Raw genomic sequence first — 20,779 nt, 5'->3', positions numbered from 1 at the left:
GAAGTTATTCAATAAAAATATTTCTCCTAAGCTCGTGACTGATTACAGAGTTTGCGTGGAAATATGCCAGCCACACCGCACCAATGTTGTGGTACGTGCATTTTAAATGTTGCCACCTGCTCGCTTAAGTGCATACACATGTTTTCTGGCTCTCATAATTCAATGTCAGCACATATTCCACAATTATGCAGATTTATGGATGTTTTATCTATTTACAAATTTAAACACATAGGACCTCGGGTAAAATTTGTGGGCATTAGTAAGAAATACATCTAACAACACTTCACTCAACTCCTTGAAGATGGCAAAGTTTTGTTATGGCTTCTAGATGTTGAAGCATAACTTTCAACGTAGAACTGTGAAAATTAAGGGATAGGGGTTTATAAGGGGCAATGGCGGATCCAGACGAGCTCGATGGGGGCTAAAATTTTAAATACACCCGACATAAACCCATATAAACGCATTACATACAAACAATTTTTCATTCACATATACATTGCAAACGGTTGCATAATTGTTCAACATGAAATCAATTAAATCAAATCGTTGCTAATCTATGAATCGATGAAATTTACTCATCCTTTTAAATATAACATCCTTTTTTGATGACAGTCTGACACGCCGGAGGTTTCGAAATGTCAGATGACGATGAAGGCAAGAGTCTGGTCGGCGGTGGCGGGTTAATAATTCATATTTTAAACATTTATAAACATGTTAAACACTTTAAACGTTAATCACTTTAAGCGTTAATCACTTTAAACGTAAGGTACATTCTTGTATGTTAAAATTCATTTTTATGGATTTTAAATAATCTCGTCTAATCGTTTTTTTAATTATTTAATTATTCGTGCTTTTGTGTATCAGTTGAAGATTTCATTTTTTTGTACGATTTTAAAAATAAATAATAAAAATGAAAAAAATAGTAAAAAATAATTTCTGATTCACGGAATATATTCAGCGGTGGACTGACCAAGTTTTTGAACGGGGGCATCCAAATTCTTGATAAGCTCCTTCTTATAGGTCGGTCAGCTTTGTAATTGTTGATGTCTGATTAAATCGATGTACATTTGATGATAATTTGCTAAAATTGTATGCAAAATTTTATTTAACTTAATTGTTTAATTTGTTTTTAATAATAAAGGTTAAAGGTTAAAGTTTTCTCTCTCTCTTTTGCGTTTGCTTCAGAGGTTTCAACGACAAACACACATAGCGTACATGAATACGCGTGCAAATCACGCATCATACACATTGCATATGATAGGCGGGGATCTCTTTGTATTCGAACCCAGTCATTGCAATAGCAAGACCAGGCACCTTTAACCATTGAGCCATCACGTCGCCCAATAATAACAACATCAAATTAATAAATTAATGGAAACTTCATTAATAACGTCTGAATGTTTGTTTTAATATTAATTAATGACTAGTTCTAAAGCAAAAATTAAAATATAATGACAAGAAACTAAATCATAATTTTTTAAGTTTTATCCAAATTTAGTTAACTTTTTCCACAAATTAAAAAACCAAATGACAAAAATTGTAAAGGTTTCTGGATGGTGTACGGCTGGTTGATCCAAAAGGAAGAATTGAGACCGGAGAAGCACCGATGGTTTCTCATGGTTTATAATGGGTAAGCGTGCAACGACGTTATGTGGGATGTGTGTGTGTGATGTGTGTCTGTGATGTGTGTGTGTGTGTGTCTGTGATGTGTGTGTGTGTGTCTGTGATGTGTGTGTGTGTGTGTGTGTGTCTGTGTGTGTCTGTGATGTTTGTGTGTCTGTATGTGATTTTGCGCGCATTTTCTGTGCGTCATTAAAAGTTACAATTTTTTTTAAATTTCCTTCTTATTTTTCTTTTTTAAAAATCAGATTTACACAAGTTATGATTCATTTCAATGAACAAACAAGTCAAGATAAAAGCAGTTAACCAACTCCAATTAATTAACTTTTAACGTTATAACTTTGGTATTCTAAATGTACTTAAATAAAAATAAAATGGCTCGATAAATTCTTGATTGACAGGGTTGTGGGCGTAGTTTGGGTCATAATCGAGATTCACAGTCTCGTCAAAATGATGAAACCTGGAAAGTGCGGGTTAAAATGGTTGTCCATAATTTAATATTGTCTGGTTGAATGTTTGAATGGTAGATGACGTGTGTGCATGCGTTTGCGTTTGCGTGTGTGTGTGTCTGTGTGTGTGTGAGTGTGCGTGTATATCTTAGATGTACGCGCGTGTATGCGTCTAAGATGTGTGTGCGTGTGTACGTGTGTTTTTGCGTGCGTGTGGTAATATTAAAATGTCAGTTGTCATTTCAATATATATATATATATATGTATATATATATATATATATATATATATATATATATCCGATTTTTACATATTTAGGAGCATTAAACGTACAGACATTTAAAAACATTTGTAAACATTTATGAACAAGGCACGGTAAATATTAATCATATTGGATAATTATTATTTTGATATACTACGTTCAAATACGCATACATAATTGTCAGTTGCACCCGAAGTAACAAGATATTTAAAATGTCCCACTGATATAATGAATTGCTTCGCGACGATCATTTATCACACGTCTGAGAAATAAGTCCGGGATATAGTATCACGATAAGATAGATACACTACACTAAATACACTAACAAACAGTAAAAACAAGTGTTAAAAGTAGTAAAAATAGTATTAGCAGCAGTATCAGCAATAGTAGCAGTAGTAATAAGTAGCAATAGTAGAAACAACAGTAGTAGTAGTAAAAGAGGCAGCAGCATCAACCACAGCCACAGTAATATAGTAGCAGTAGCAGTAGTAGTAACAGTAATAGTAATAGTAGTAATGGTAGTAGTAGTAATACTACTACTACTACTAGTAATAGTAGTAGTAGTAGTAGTAGTAGTAGTTTTAGTAGCATTAGAAGTAACAGTAATAATAGTAGTAGTAGTGGTAATTAATTAATTTATTTATTTATTAATTTATTAATAATTATAATCATTATATTATTAAATAATTTAATTAATTAATTAAATTAATTAATTTAATTTCTCGTACGTCTGCCAAAATTTTTTTCTCCTCCTACTGCATCATCACTGTTCATTGTATAGACGGATGGCATCCTATACCTTTATACCGAAAACACACTTTACTTCTCATTTTTGTATTTTATTGCAATCAGCAACAACATCAACAGTAACTATAATTAAAAATGATGACATTTGTGATAACGACCCATAATACAACGTAGGGACCAAATGATACAACCCAATACAACCTAATACCACCAAAAACAAGTAGTAGATACAACCTAATACAACCAAATACAACTAAATACAACCCAATTCAACCAAATAAAAATACAATGTAGTTGTTTATCTATTACATACAATCTACAGAAAGTTTGGTCCTTTGAGAGGCATAACAAAGTTCATTACATTTGGGCTGCTGTGCTTCGTAGACTTCTACTGCGATATTCATCATTTTTGGACTGTTGTCCTGGGTTACTAGTCGTATAATTTCATTGCAAATATTGTTGCCGTTGTTGTTGTTGCTATTGTTGTTGTTGTCGTCGTTCGTTGCTGTTGCTATTGTTGTTGTTGTCGTTGTTGTCGTTGTTGTGTTGTTGTCTTCGTCGTCGTTGTTGTTGTTGTTGCCCCACTTCAAACGTCGTTGGAGGAGTGCAGACGGGGCCGGAGCCAGTTGGCCACGGCAGCCGGGTTTTGCCAAGTATCTATTACCGTGAAATGTGTAGGGTTGTCCGGACAGCCAAGCAGATGGGTAACATCACTGCGGCATAACTGACAGTTACTGCTGACCTCACTGTCGATTCTTGCTTTGTAGCTGTTAAGAGAGATGCAGTGACCTGAGCAGAGTTGGGCCAGCGTTCTTCTTATTGCTCTGCTTCATTTATTTTAGGAGTCGGGGGTGGCCATCCGTTGAGCAGCATCTCGGCATGACATGACTCAAAGGCGGAAAGAAGGTGCTGTTCTGACGCTATCCTATGGCATCCAGTGATTACCCACCCGTAAAGCAGTAAGCATTCTGTGTGCGTTGCAGTCTGTAGCTTGTATCAGAAGTTAGTAGAGACCAGCAAGGACTGATCGCCCAATGGCCTTGTATGTCCGCAGCGGGCTTTTTTCCTTGCCAAACGAGGTCCCACTGAGTGATTTTATTACTGAATTACGTTTGGAGCCCTTAGATGCTGTAAGTTTGTACTGCTGTGAAAAGGATAGCATCGTGTCAAAAGTGAGGTCCAATGTTTTCGGGTCGTGTTCAAGTGTGAGAGGCTGTTTATTTGATGATGATGTTGTTGTTGCTGATGTTTTTGTTACATAATTTTGTTGCTGTTGCATTGTTGTTGCTATATTAGTTTGTTATCTGTTATTTTCTGCTATTAAATTTTTAAATTTAAATTACTGAAATTTGATTTGTTGTTAAACATCGTTTGAAATTTTCCAGGCAGCATTTTGGCGGGAGTTGCTGCTGGCAATCTTCTTTTGTTCTTGCTAGTTGATATTGGAGGTTGTAGTTGTAATTTTATTATTTATATTGTTATTTCAATAATTTAATTATTCATTCGTACATTCATTCGTTCATTCATTCATTCGTTCGTTCGTTCGTTCATTCATTCATTCATTCACCCATCCATCCATCCATCCATCCATCCATCCATCCATCCATTCATTCATTCATTCAGTCAGTCAGTCATTCAGTCATCCATCCATTTATTCATCCATCCATTCATTCATTCATTCAGTCAGTCAGTCATTCAGTCATCCATCCATTTATTCATCCATCCATTTATTCATTCATTCCATCCAGTCATCTAATTATTACTTTACAACTATCGTTACTATGTAACTAACAAATAGAATTATATTGAGGAATTAAATAATATTTGATCTTATTATTATTAATATTAAAATTAAAGTAAATTTCAAGATTTTTATTCAGAACAATTCAAAGGTTTGATGTCATTTAATAGCGTAATGGTAGAGCGCCCTCTTCTGAGTTGCAGTTACCGTGTTCGATCGCAAAGAGAGAACTATATTCAAAATTGTTGTTGCTACCAATTATCATAGCCAATTACGCTTAAAATTTGTATAACAAATTATTATAATTAATAAATTATAATTAATAAATCATAATTTATTTTAACTTAGGAAAATGCAAGGGTGGTGGTGATTGATTGATTGATGATGATGAAGAAGAAGGTGGTGACGTGTATGGAAACGGTGGTGAAGATGACGATAATAATAATAAAATTAATAATAATAACATTATTATTATTAATAATAATTTAATGTTAATGACAACTATTAAATATTGAGGATGATATTTTATAATGTTAATGTTAACGATCAAACTGAAGGTAGTTAATAGTGGTTGTTAATGGTGGCCGGTAGTGGTAGAGGAAAAATAACATTGGTGACTTCATTTTGGTTAATAATGATACCGTTATAAATGCTAAAATGCGGACATACACTACAATTTTTTTTTCTTCAAATTTTTCTATTTTGTTTTGAACGTCACAATAATACTTACTTTTAAAACTTTGTTTTGAGTTGTGTTTTCGCTAAATCCATTTTTCTGAAAATAAGTATCAATTGATGAATAGAAACATTTTTAAACAGATAAAAATCGGCAATGAGCAAGACAATCTATTACATTCTATACGGGATTGACAAATTTGCAGCTTTTAGTATGATATCAAAATTCTAAAAAAAACACAATTCACTCTTTAAAATCACCTAATAATAGCATCACCAACAAACACACAGTACCATGTGTATGTATTGCAATGGATTCAACGCATCACACATTACATGCGATGTGATGGAATCTCTTGGCATTCGAACATAGTCACAGCAACATCAGTGCCAGGCATCTTAACCATTTCACAATTGCGTCGCCAAAATGGCGACCTGTTAATTAAATGTTGTATTATATTTTATTGAGACAAATTTGTCAACAATCGTTTTGAGAAATCGAAATTGAATGAAATAAAACACTCATCGCAGTACACATGGGAATTTTCATAGGTATACTCATCTTCAAGCAGATGTTCCCACAACGCATTGCACCTTACATCATCATTTTCAATAGGTCTGTTGTAAAACCTCTGTGTGTGTGTATGTGCGTGTGTGTGTGTGCGTGTGTGTGTGTGTGGTGTGTTTCTTGGAGCGTTTTTTTATTTTGTTTAAATCATTTCTTGAATATATTTGAGAATAATTTTTAAAATAAATAATATAAAAACACATATGATTTTACACAAATACTGTTGAGTTGCCAGGAAATAAATACCAGGTCCTTACGTGCAGAAGTGAACCTCTCATTTTTCGTTCATTGATTTTCTTGAATTCACTTATGCACATGAAAAACATTGCAAGGGCCTAAAAATTTCATGGCTTTGTTAACAAATACAAAAAAAGTCAATCCATTCCATACAATAGGACGGCAGATATGTACTAAAGTGTACAGCACAGTATTTTAACACATCCACTAAACCTATCTACAAATTTCAATGTGTATGTGCTGTGCATGTGTTGTGTATGTGTTGTGTATGTGTTGTATATGTGTATGTATTAATTAAATTTAATAAACCCAAATTTGTACCAAATTGTTTTACCATATTTGTAAGAATATACCTTATACTTACTACATTCATCCATACAAAACAGGCGCATGTATACAATTCTATATACACACGTAACCAAACATAACCACAAGCTACACACGTACAAACATGTCTACAACACACGTACAAACATGTACCACATGTGCCATGCAGTATTTTGTTTGTGGTGCTCGTCTACGTTGAGGTTGTGGGATTGTTCAGGGACATGTGCAAGCTTCAGTGAGTCAAGTATTATTAAGAAAGCAAAAAAATGATTTAATGAAATTTGATATGTTTTAATTTTATAAATAAACTTTTTAAACGTTTGGGTTATAAATCTTGTTAAATAATTTCTTTATTCACGTTTAATGTTAATTAATTCTGGAAAACTTTCACAGTGTTGTTCATTTAATTTGATGAAATTTTTTAATCCAGGATGCCCTGGATGCAATATGGCAGTTGCAGAGGTTTGGGCAAAGCTATCCCTTACTTTTCGTTTGCCATCACCAACTTCCTACTCGGTAGGTACGCAGGGTCATTCTGGACTTTCCATATGGGTGAGTTTATGAGTTAATTTATCGATCGAGCGGTTAGACAATGATGGTGATGATATACAGAAAAAGAGTATAAAAGTTTAAATTATGAGAGCATTTTTTGAGAGAAATTATAAAAAGAACTTGAAGAAAAAGAACTGATCTGACCAGGACGAACATAATTTGATTTTCAGGTTCATTCATGTCAGTTTGTGTGGTTTGCAACGTTCTCCACTTCCTCTTCATCGATTTGGGAGTCTGCAAAAAAGGTGAACCAGCAGAAAAATGATTGGAATACGCATCATCATTTGTGAATTTCCACCTCAATGGCATGCATATAATTAATAATAATTGTTCATTCTAAAACACGGCCCATATTTTTGTTATTAATCTATATAATGCACACTAGATACTGTTGTATCCAGCAAAAACAATTATTATATAATTAATTTATCCGTAAATGTTTATATTGAATTATGAAAATATTTAAATATTCTATGTTTTATTTCTATGATTGTAAATTTTTTGGTGCACTTATCTACGGCTACTTATACTACACTGTCGGTTGACGGACTGGGGGATGTATAAAAAACGGAGCAAAGAAGAGAGTTGGATTATTGCGTTGAACTGTTTGGTGATTTATTAGTCTCTTTTACTGTTGTCACTCGACATAGATTTGCAATCAGGTCCGGTTTCCCTTCGTTGCTAAGTTAACGAACCAGGTAAATAAACATAAACTTAAGATTCAAGAATATTTATTTAAAACTAAAATAACTATTAATTTAATTTACAGCTAGTTTGTAATGTCATCGAAACAAAAATTGGATGCTGTCCGAATTGCTAATAAGTCGTTCGAGAAGAAATTTTTAAGGTATTTGAGAAGTTGGAAATTTACCAAGTTGGGGAATTACATCAGGAGGCATGGCCATGAGAGAGAATGCAGGGAACATAAATTCAAAGATGGCGGTTACGTTCTTCATAAACTTTGCTACTACGGCTGCTATTCCCTCGTAAAGTAATTTATTACTAAAGATTGCCTAATCTAACACTAACTTAATTAAAATTTAAAGTCTTTCAATTTTCAAGGTACTACTTCAAAAGTCCTCATTTTTTCATGATAAAAAATAACAAAAATGGTCATCTTCCCATTCATGAACTTTTCTTAGGAGCTCAAATAAATAATTCAGGTTAGTTCTTTCAATTATTATTATTTTTTATTTATTTTATGTACAAATTATTTTTATATTATGGGTTATTATTATTAATATTATTCATCCTGTTATTATAGATAATGCAGAATACAACAAATTGGTTGAATATATCGAGAAAATATGCCCAAAATCTTTTGAATGCAAGGATCATCTTGGTTTTACAGCAAATGAAATGAAATTTCTGTACCTTAATCATCTTGAAAACATTAAAAAGGTTAAAATGATAAATTTTAGTATAAAATTTTAAGCTTAATTTAATATCTTTTCTTTCTGAAAACGTAGATAAAATCAAGTGGAATGAAGTATGAAAGTGAGGATGATAAAGATGACGACTGGCATTCAAAACTGGAGAATGAATTTGCTGATGATTTTTTCAATGAAGATTCTTATTATTTTGGTAAATTACAAAAACAATTTTTTATTAGTTTTTAAATCATATATTAAAAATAATTCCATTTGAATATACTTATCCAAATGTATTTGTTGGTAAATTTATATAAACTAAAACAAAAATTATCAGATTCCTTTGATGATCGTGAATCCTACAATGATTGGGCAGAGAGGATTGCTCAGGAGTACAAGTTGAAAAGGCACACACATTTTCCAGATACTGCTAATAAGAGAAAATCATCAAATTTTGAAAATACATCATACCCAAAAATATCGCAGAAAAAAATAGATGATTTTGAAAGAAAAATGAATAAATCTAGATCACAATTATTTGAAGGAATTAAAAATAGGAAACAAGACAGCAGCACTCATCATTTAAAACATTGTGAAGAGTTCTTCAAATTTTATAGAAATAATCAAAATAATAATCTTTCAATAAGCTATCTAGACATACCATGGCCCTTTCCAATGCCGGGTGGGACAGTTGCAGATATTGAAACATTTTTGTTTCCTAAAGTTGATAAAAATTCAAACGACTTTAAACATCTGCTGAAAAAATACCAGATCATGTGGCACATTGATAGATTTAAACACAGGTGTGGAAAATATTTGATAAAGCTGGAACGCAATAAAATTTTAATAACTGCCAATGAAGTTTCAAAATATTTCAATGTTCTTTCACATTCATTAAAATTGTAAAATATAGTTATTTCTTTTGATTTTATGAACGCATCTGTTGGCCAATTTTTATATTTCGGGTGTACAATTTATCAGATTCGTCACAGCCTAGCGCAGAGTAGATTCTGTTCGTATTGCCCCTATAAAATTTCATTTGATTGTGTGCCTTCCGCGATAGATGTTCACGTTCACTTTTAACACGACATCCCATGGTGCCCTTAAACTCATAGATATCCTTAAAAAATTGCCAATCGTAGCTCTATAGAATTTAAACTTGACAGCAGACTAGTAAATTATTGTGGGATGCTCAAACGCTCGCTGGTTAACATTGAGTTCAATTACCATTGCTTAATTTTGTACGTAGAATTCTGAGGTTCAGCGGTTCTGTATAAGTGAAGGCGTTTTCTTAGAAATAATTGAACCCTTTATCATCTCATGCTAACAAATCTCAGACAACCTTCTACTTTTCTTTATGACAAATTATTTTCTTATAAAAATCGGATTTTAACATAAATACGACACATCACACACGAAGCATTTGACAGGCAGGGATCTTTTTGCTAAATTCGGTCATTGCACGCACAGGCGACCTTAACCATTGGGCCATCACGCCGCCCCAAGTTCATAAAAAGGCATGACACAGATAACAATAGTTGCAATACGAGAAATTAAAATTCCGTGATAAAATAAATTTATTTTGCAGAAATTTTACAATAGTGCATTTGGTTTTCCATATATTTAAAAATTAGCCCATTGCGTTCACTTACAGTTAAATTTCTTGCTGATGGCTGGTCTGCCTTCTGGTTGGGAAGAGAGAATCAGTCGTTCAACTGGTTAGTTTCATTTTATTTGATAAATGTTGTCTCGATTTTAATTTCTGGTTGTCATATTTCATCTACTCTTATTTTTGTCTGAGAAGTTTAATGCTGACATCGCAAGCAGGAGAGTAAACTCAAAATTATAATAATAAAGAAAATTTATTTTAAAATAAAGATTATAATAATTTGTAGTGGCTAGTTAGTGTTACTGTTACTGTAATTTAATTAATTAGACTAGTCACTAGTGGTAGTGTATAATAAAAATTTTACTTTCTTGCTTATGTTCATCCGTTATACATTATTTTATGATCAAATTAATCATTAATGATCATGGTTTTGTATTTTGATTATGCTTTTAAAAGACTACTAATGTTATGCAGTTATAATATATGGTTATGCTGTTAGTTGGGTTAAGTTAATGTTAGCAGTTGAGTGTTAGAGCTCATCTGAGTTGAAAATGCTAACATAGAGGCCACGGGGTATTTAAAATTTTTTTATTTTATTAATATAATAATTATATTTTTGATTCTTGTTATGTTTTTATTTAAATTTTTTCATTAAACCAAAGCAATTATTATTTGACACTTAGATTTACATTTGCTTTTGAATGTTTGTTATATGCTTTAATAAGTTAATTGTTGATGAAATCATTAAAATTTAAATACTTTTGTTAAATTTACAAAGGTAAACCTTACTATTTCAACACTGCAACAAAAGAAAGCAGTTGGCAAAAACCAGGAAAAGACGGCAAAAGTATGGATCAGATTCAATGTTCTCATTTACTGGTGAAGCACAAAGAATCCAGACGTCCATCATCTTGGAGACAAGACAAAATAACTAAAACAAAGGAAGAAGCTCTGAAAGAACTGTTGGGTATACTATTTTTATATTTTAGATATATTATAAATTATGCATGTGAATAAAATTTAAATTTGAAAATTATTTTATATATCTGAATTTCTTTGTAGGATACAGAGAAAGGATAACTTCAGGCACTGAATCATTTGAGGAATTAGCTTCAAAATTCAGTGACTGTAGTTCAGCCAAAAATAATGGAGACTTGGGTCCATTCAGAAAAGGTAATTTATCAAGTTTAAGTAATGATAGAGATTAAAGTATTTTAATTAAAATATTTGTTGAAAGGGCAAATGCAGAAGTCATTTGAAGATGCAGCATTTGCACTGAAAGTTGGTGAGCTCAGTCAACCTGTGTGGAGTGACTCTGGAGTACACATCATTCTTAGAACAAAATAAAAACGTTAATAAAGACTGCTACAACTTTTCTGTAAAATTGTTGCTCTATTGAACATTATCTGTTGTCAATTTATGTATATATTTTTATTATATAAACAATTGTAGTTGTCAGTTTAATCTAGCACTTGCAATGTTCCTCTAAGTTAACTATATTTAAAGAAAAAGAAATTGCATTTTTCCCCAATAAGCAAGTTTTTTCCATGATTTTTTCTGTTATGTGAAACGAAAGCACTGAAGCTTGAAACACAATTGCCAATAAAATAGACAGCTTTCATTAAAATGGCTAGGTCTAACTGAGTAATATCTTTGCCAGCCATAACTACTTTGTACTTTTTAGTTTTGATATTAAAATTAATGGAGCAAACCTTTTTTTTTGTAGGCCTTTAATACTTTTTCAATTAATTGATTTTGTATTGCGGTGGTATGGACATGTGTTGAGAAGGGATGAAAGGGTCGGGATTAGACGAGCGTTGGAGTTTGAGGTTGAAGGAGTGGTAGGAAGGGGTCGTCCGCGATTGGGATTGAGAGAGCAGGTGGAGAAGGAAGGGGTGAAAGCGGGGTTGCGTGATACTGAGGCGAGTGACAGATGTGGATGGCGTCGAGGGGTATTTCGGTTTCATCATAGGTAGCCAAACGGCAACCCCCGATCTCGGGGAAAATGTCGTCTAAACGTGTGTTGTTGTTGTTGAATTAATTGATTTTGATAATTATCAGTGACAATATATATTGCATCAATTTTGTATTCCATGAGCAAATATCGTTTGTTCGGTTGGTATGCACATTTCTTTCGTAATTATTTCGTGAGCTTCCTCAAAGTTGTAACCGAGACACTGTTGCGTTAAAAAAAAGTGAGCTCTGTAGCCGTGAGCACAAACTAGATCCTAAAAAATCCTAAAAAACATTTGTGATTAATATTGTAGCCAGTGTTGTGATACAGTTCATTTAAATCACCCAATCTGGTTGCATTTTCATATGGATGCCCAGATATACTACATCATTTAGCTTATCCTTGATGAAATCATCCACTTGCTTCTCAACCTAATCAGACTACCGTAATACATTTGCAGGAGCACCAACAAACGAATATACTGGATAATTGTCAACCGGGTACCTTCACGCCAAATTATTCATAATATCTAAAAATAGTAAATGTTATATTACATACATATTTTTTGCAAACTTCAAAGTCTGAAACTCCGAAACAGAAAGTGGTGAATATATTGATGAGCCAACAAAATCCATTCTATAGTGGCCTCAAAATTTGCATCACAACTACTCCCTTAGTGTACTTTTCATAAAGCACCAAACTTAGATTTATTTTTATGTTTATTTATTAATATTGACAATTAGTCACAAAAATACAAAAAAAAAAATTTAACTATATCTTTTGATCTGCTCTGAAATTTGCAAGTGATGGAGGACTAGTTAGAGAAGGAGGTAGAAAGTTCCAGGGAAAAGGACCAGAAAAATCAAAGCAGATTTAGCATAAGAGTGTTTAACAAGAGTTAAGAAGTGAGAACAAGAAGACGGTCGTAAACCGGGGCCTTTGGGTCCTTAGGTTCAATTATTTTAATATATCTGATAAGTTATTAGGAATTTAGATAATTTAGATTTAGACTTGTACAATAATGTGCAAATTTTCAAAATTATACTATATTTTATACTTTTATAGGTAGCTAATGCTTGTAACAGACTACCAACCTAATTTATTATATAAGCGCCACATTCTAGAAAAATCTAACTAAATTGCAGATTCAGTAATACATATACAATCAAAACAACTTGATCGATTCAAGATACTATACAACAAAAATGTCTGGATTTCCATTACCAATTCATACATTTTCATGCTCAAAACATCAACATAATAAAAAACCACCAGCCTAATTTACTTGATTCAACATCAAAGCCGCACGTGTATCGCTTTGTAAGATTTTAAAAACTAATTACTTTTTCAGGTTTATTGTATGTTTTTTCAAAAAATTTCTGACTATTCATATATTTTGGAGATTTATTCACTTTACAAAAAGGCCTGTCCATAGAATGGATTGTGCCACATGCGTTGAATAAATTGCGATGCCATAGCCATTATTAATGATTGGTGATATATAATTTTGGTGCCGAATAAGCATACATCGTTGGACTGATTGTTAATACTCATACTTTCTTTAAAAAAAAGTGATCATTTCTCCGTATAAAAATAGGCATCGTGTATGCATTTATGCAAAATATAAGCGCGTATTTTTATTTTTTTATGCAATCGAAATATATTTATTATTATTTAAAAGTAAATTAAAAGATGAGCAACCTCTTTAAAAGTACAAAGACGGACGACTATGAAGTCTCCAGTACAATCGGCCGTGGTGCCTACGCCACAGTTTACAAGGGGAGAGATAAGAACGTGAAGGGGAGGTACGTGGCCATGAAGGAAGTCATCCTGCCCACAAACAATGAAGATGGTTTGTTACTGCTGTTCTCCGTTGTTTGCTGTCTGCCTTTCTTCACTGATTGATACACTACTTACAGCTTGACATTATTAACATTATTATATTTATTTTATTTCACAACAAAATATGCTTTTAATTTTATTTTAATATAGTAAATAAAATAATAAATGAAATAATCAACACTACTTTATGCATGCTTCTACTATTTTTTTATATAGCAAATGCATGTGATGCTATTTTTTTGTGCTGTAAACCCTTGAACCTGATTAATTTTTAACATCAGAAGATGGAGAATATAAATAATTTATACTTTATTTTATAGTTTTATTCATAGTTAACATTGAATTAACAAATAACTCTGTTAATTTTTTGGGTAGGACTCCCACCAAGCTCCGTCAGAGAAATTGGATTACTGAAACATATTGAAAAAACTGGGCATCCTAACATTGTAAAGTTAGAAAAAGAATTTTTGTTTTTAGTTTGAAATGTGATGTTGTAAAAATTTTTGCTGTAGTTGTTGAATGATCGCCTCAGCTAGCTAAAAGGCTTTTTTTAAGTTGCCCAAGACAAAATACATTTTTTTAATAGTGCAAGCTCTGAGGCTGTATATTAAATTAATGTCTAATTTATTTTTCCCATTAAAATTGAGCCTTTGGCTTAAAAATTTAAGTGCTATAAATGATAACAAACTAAAAAATGAAGTAGTGCTGGTATATAATAGAAAATTATATTAACTTGCTATTTGAAATTTTGCTAGCAATGGTGGTATATTAATTAATTTACTATTTGTTTAATTATTTAATTAGTTAATTAATAACCACAGAATACAATGTTACATAGTCTTGAATTTTTAAACATATGTTATTTGTATATGCATGAAAAATGAGTTGTATTGATTTCAATGATGATACAAAAGAACAGATGTTTTGTAGAGGATAAAGTTTTTATTGAAATTTTCAATGCTATAGATATAAATTTAAAATTTATATTTTCATATTTTCGTTTTTCAAAATTATGAATTTAAATTTTTTTCTTAGGCTCTTGGATGTCTTCTTCGGTAATCGATCGTTGAGGCATACGAAATTGGTTTTGGTTTTTGAACACTGTAACCAGGATTTATCCCAGTACATCTCAAGATCACCTGAATCAGGGATAGACTGCAAAACAATCAAAGTTTGTTGCTTCTTTATAAATTTTTGTTTCATCACTGTTGAACTTTTGGGGCCTAACTGCTTAACTTGATGAAAAACTTCAGTGGGAAGCGTCATGAAGTGAACATCACTTCAAATGATTTTTATTAATAATCTCGATAGATTCTTTTCAAAAAATTTAATTAATTGAAATGATATAATTATCTTTATTTTATATCTAATAAGAAATTAAAATGCAGATAAAAGTTATTATGTTGGCCTGGTTTTGTAGAGAAGCATGTAAAATATTTTTAATTCAAGCATTTTTTTTATTAGTTTTTAGATTTTTAAAAATTTAAACAAGTTTTTATTTAACTTTTGCTGTTTAAATAAATTTTTCTTATTAACTGACTAAATAAATACTTTCCTAATTAAATAAAGTTAAAATATTTGACATAAAATGTAGTGAAATGTAAAAGTTTAATGTAATGCACTCCTCTCCCCATTATGAAATGCAGAGTCTGATGCATCAGATACTGTCTGGAATAGACTTCTTGCATTCCCATCGAGTCTTCCATAGAGACCTCAAGCCTCAAAACATCCTCGTCTCCGACGAAGGAGTCGTCAGGATCGCTGATTTTGGCCTTGCTAAGATTTATTCATGTGATATGACTCTGACCTCTGTTGTGAGTCATTTTTTTACAATTTTTCAAAAATTTTGTTAAATTTTTCTCTATTTATTGCTATCCAGTTGTATAGTTAATTTTCGTGTTTCAAAAATAAAATTTATAGCTTAGACCTCTATATCTTTATCTCATTCCTGCTTTTCAGTGAGTTCTTTTAAATGTTAAGTTTTATTTTATCAACTCAGTTCAAACTGGTTTCAAACCTGCCATCGATGTGTATGATTTAACAAAAATATTTGTTCAGTTTTTGTGTTTCTTTTTTGTTTTTTTTATATGTTCCATCCAGTCATAAATTTTTTAATTTACTTTTTCTTGTTAACACTCTTTTTTAATGTTATCACTGAAAACTTTTATAGATTTTTACATACTATTTTCAGCTGTTTGAGATGATATGTTACATATTTTTAGTTTATTTTTTTATATTAAAAATATAGCAGAAAAGTAGTTTTAATTCCAGTGTAATAATTTTTTTATTCTCAATCTTATAACATAACCTTTTCTCAATTAATTCCTTTAAAACACTTTTGTGAAGATATGTTTTTTTTGCTAACTGTATAAGTTCCTACCTAGCAGTAAACAAACAGATCGTTCATCTTTTCTATTGTTAGATACAGAAAGTAAATTCTAGTTGTAAATAAAGCTCTTGATATTATGATTATTTATTATTTTTATTATTATTATTTCTTAGTGCATCTTATGTTTCATTGTATTTGCATGGAATGATTGCTATAAAGCTAGCCTTACCAACAAAAAAATTTCATTGATAAATTAATTTCTTCCTGTAATGTATTGAATTACCAACCAGTGTATAACAAAAAATGCTGTTGGAGCATTATATAGAACCAGGTTAAATCATTTGTTATTTTTACAGTCTGTCTCACAGTCAGTAGAATATGCTAAAATAGAATTGATTTAAATAATGAGAATGATGCAAAACAAACTGTCAGGCAATGATTATGGAGAATAGATATTATTAATTACATACATAAATAAAAAAGTAAGTTAGTAAATGAATAAATAAAGAGATGAATGTGTGTGTTTTCCTGTGTCTGTATGTGTCTTTGTGTGTGTTTTTGCATTATGCTGTTCTCAAAATTTTAGGAAAAATTTAAGAAATAGAAAATTTCATATGCAAACTTTAGTTTCAGTTTGAAGTAAATGTGTTAATTAATATTTAGTGAAATTCATCGTAAGGAAAATAATTATTATAAATAGTATTATCAAAAGACTGAATGTAATTTTTATATAAGAGTTTCAAACATTAAGGATGCAGTTTTCGATGACTAATATTTAGTAACCATTTGATGTTTTTGTTGCAATGTTATGTATGAAATTTTGAATGTATGTTTTTTTGTTTATGAATATGTGAAACAAAAATCACTCACTCTTTTTGAGAGATGACTAAAAATCACGTATATACATAATCATGAATAGCACACACACACACATGTATACATACATACACACTTGCACACAATTTACACACACACATATGCAAATACGAATAAATACATATAATTTGTTTATTTAGCTAAAAACTTAAAAAATAATTATTTGAAGGTGGTGACCTTGTACTACAGATCCCCTGAGGTACTTCTTAATCTGCCCTATGGAAGTTCTGTTGATTTGTGGAGCTGTGGATGCATCTTGGCCGAACTCTTCACTGGAAGGTGTTGTTGTTTGTGTCGACGTTGTTGTCGTTCTTTTGTAGTTATTACTGTTGTTGTTTGTTCATTCGTTTTTGTCATGATTTCAGTTTGTTTATTTGTTTGGAAAATCTATGTTAATATTGTTTTATTATATTATTGAAATTTTGCTAATGACGCAAAAATGCTTATAAAAAAGCATTTAGCTCTAGTTAATTGATTATTTTTTACGTTCTCAATAAGTTTTATCAAAAATCGTGTTAAAGTTGATGTAATTTTCAAAAAAATTCAGACCTCTCTTTCCAGGCACTTCAGAACATGATCAAATCTCCAGGATATTCCAGTTAGTTTTTAACTTTTTAATTACCATTTGTCACGCATGTTATAAAATTGAGTTAAATTACTGTCTTTCTACCTTAGTAGAGAATATTCCAAATGAATTTCGACATTATGATACTCAGATGTTTAGGTGTACCATCAGAAAGGGACTTCCCCGATGTTCGTGTACCGTTAGATACGTTTACTCAGGTTGAATCGCAATCTCTTGAAAATCTCGTGCCCCAAGCCACCCCGCCTGCTTTTGAATTAATAAAGGTTCGTGACTGGCTTGTCTTTATTTTATTTTTTGCATTTCCGTGATAAAAAAAAACTGATACTCTGTGAGATAGATTAATTGTTACATTTTTTTGCAAAGTTTTTTTATAAATTTTTTCATCAATTTTCAATATCAGAGAATGTTAGTGTACAATGGAGATGAACGAATCACGGCAAAACAGGCTCTCGATCACGCATTCATCAAAGACGCCGTACTCCCAGTTCCATCAAAAATGACATCTTCCTCATCGTCTTCCTCATCATCGCCTGACTGTTCCTCATCACCGCCACTATTAATAAGCGGCGGTTCATCGCGACTCTCCTCACCTCCTCACAAACGATCCAACCTCACGTGTAGCAACAGCAGCAGCAACAGCAGCAGCGATTACATCAACAACGACAAGCAAGCACTGACAGAAAACAGCAGCTTGTACAATTCTTCCAATGCTTCTAAAAATTCATCTGCTGCTCAAACTCTCCACAACAGCATCCACAGTGACAACACTATTGTCTACACGAACAACAACAGCAACGATGATTCCAAACCACTTGCCTATGAATGCAGTCCTGCCAAGAAAACAAGATAAAAGAAATATCCTCTCTTGCTCTCTCTATTTCTCTCTTTTTTTCAAAATAATTTAATCTCTCTCTCTCTCTCTCTCTCTCTCTCTCTCTCTCTCTCTCTCTCTTTCCCTCAAAATGATTAATTTTATTTTATTGTTATTATTATCATAATTATTTGATGTGGCCATTATAAATGTTGTGAAACTCTGAATGAATGAAACCTCAATAGAAGCTTCCTATAATGATCACTGTTTATTGTTAGTTGTTCAATATTCATTTGACAATCTACGCATGTGATTTTTATGTGAAACTATTTAACGCGTTTTGTATTAATCACAACTACTGGTTGTATTGTATTCTTAATATTTAAATTGCAACGTCCAAATAATTTCAAACGTGTATCTGTATTGTGTACATATTACAATGATATCAATCAAACGTGTATCTACTGTGTACATGTACATATTACAATGATTTCAATCTACCGACCTAATTTCTATAATAGCGTTCAGCGGCATTCATTTATACACGCACACACACACACACACATATCTATCTATCTATCTATCTATCTATCTATCTATCTATCTATCTATCTATCTATCTATCTATATATATATATATATATATATATATATATATAGTATCTATGGTGACTTTATTCTACGTTTTGTATACGAGCGAATTTTTCCAAAAACGTTAACAGTACAAGACAGTGAGAAATTCAGTGATAAATTTAAATGGATGTCTATTGGCTGATAGTTCATTTCCACCAAATAACTGACTGGCTGATTTGGATGGCTTGGTTGACAGTAATTTGTTGGTGGAACTGTCAGAGACATGAAATAGTGACAGGATTGAGGTCAATGCCATCAGGGTGTTGCTGTCACGTTTCAGGTTTCAATGAACTTTACAACGATGGTAGTGCTTTTAATACATCTAAATCGCTCATTAGTTTGTATAAAAGGATATGCATATTATTTTTATAAATGTTTTATTGATGCTTCCACGAATAAGAAAATCCTATCTATGCTTTAATGATTCGTTGTGAATGACATTAATCTAATCTACTACTTCATTGTTTACCTATTTAAGATTGCTCTTACTCTGTGCCATGGTTGAAGATAATTTTATCATTTGTGAAAAATAAATTGATGTATGTATACTGTGACCAATTATTATAATCATTAACTAACAGCTGAAAGTTATTGAATAGTTTAATTTCTTAAAACATTTTATCATACTTGTTTCTATACAAAAGCATGTACACGCACAAGTATCAAGCAAAATAACTTCATCAGTAAAGCAGTGCCTTGTTGAAAAAGTCTTATTTAAGTCCCACCTCACACTTTTGTTAACTCTTTCATGATGTTATTTTACGTTGAAATTGTGATAGAAGGTTCACAAGGAAGAAGAGCCATTGTACAGTTGTAGTTACCTCATACCTCATGAAGCACGCTCATATAGTGCTGCCCATTCATTCTTCAAGTTATCGAAGCATATTTCACTTGTTTAGTTTATTTACATTGCTTTTAAGACCCACCGTTAACATCGCAGATGGTTTTATTAACTGAACGACAAGTTTTTATTGCATATGTAAATCAAAATTTAACTTTTTTTTTCTCTAGATTTCAGCCGTAACGATCTGTGGCTGCAACGGCTATAATCGAACGTGATTTAGAGATGTTTAATCATTATCCTTTATTAAATATGTACCTTGATATGTAGACCTTAAGATGCGTTTAACGTTCAATGATCATGACTCTTGCGGCCGTAATGTGTTCAAAAGATAGATTTGATTTCATTTTTTTACTTTTAGAATTTGTTATTTCCTTGTTGTTGTATTCCTTGTGCTGGTTTGCGCACTGTTTCACTTTTTCATTATTTACTTGAATGTATATCTTCAGTAAAATATTTTCCGTCTAATGACATTTCATAAGTTTTTTATTACATTTCGTCAGTTTTTGTATGTTATATACATTTTTATATTCGTAGAGTTATGAATTTTACAGACGCATATAATTTTTTATGTTTCCTGCCTGCTTTTATCTGTCCGTCCGTTTGTCTGTCTGTCTATCGCATGTGCCTTTTTCGCGCTTTTTGTATATAATCATGGGCAGATGCACACACACTTACGTACATACATACATATATGATAACATATATATATATATTATATATATATATGTGTGTGTGTGTGTGCGTGCG

At 31.7% G+C, this 20,779-nt stretch overlaps 1 protein-coding gene across 1 annotated transcript; it reads left to right on the top strand.

Moving 5' to 3' along the window:
* Positions 1 to 4,005: 4,005 nt before the first annotated feature.
* On the top strand, positions 4,006 to 19,058 carry HELRODRAFT_186752 (hypothetical protein; the record flags this gene model as incomplete). The annotated part of the gene is made up of 10 exons (XM_009014385.1): positions 4,006 to 4,037; positions 13,854 to 13,963; positions 14,329 to 14,404; positions 14,989 to 15,124; positions 15,600 to 15,767; positions 17,328 to 17,437; positions 17,706 to 17,756; positions 17,875 to 18,007; positions 18,145 to 18,664; positions 18,697 to 19,058. The coding sequence occupies 9 exons, from the start codon at positions 4,006 to 4,008 to the stop codon at positions 18,592 to 18,594; spliced, it is 1,266 nt and encodes a 421-aa protein (XP_009012633.1). The 3' UTR covers positions 18,595 to 18,664; positions 18,697 to 19,058.
* Positions 19,059 to 20,779: the final 1,721 nt, after the last annotated feature.

The sequence above is a fragment of the Helobdella robusta genome, assembly GCF_000326865.2.
Source record: "Helobdella robusta unplaced genomic scaffold HELROscaffold_13, whole genome shotgun sequence".
NCBI lineage: Eukaryota > Metazoa > Annelida > Clitellata > Rhynchobdellida > Glossiphoniidae > Helobdella > Helobdella robusta.
This window is presented reverse-complemented; position numbering and strand designations above follow the sequence as displayed.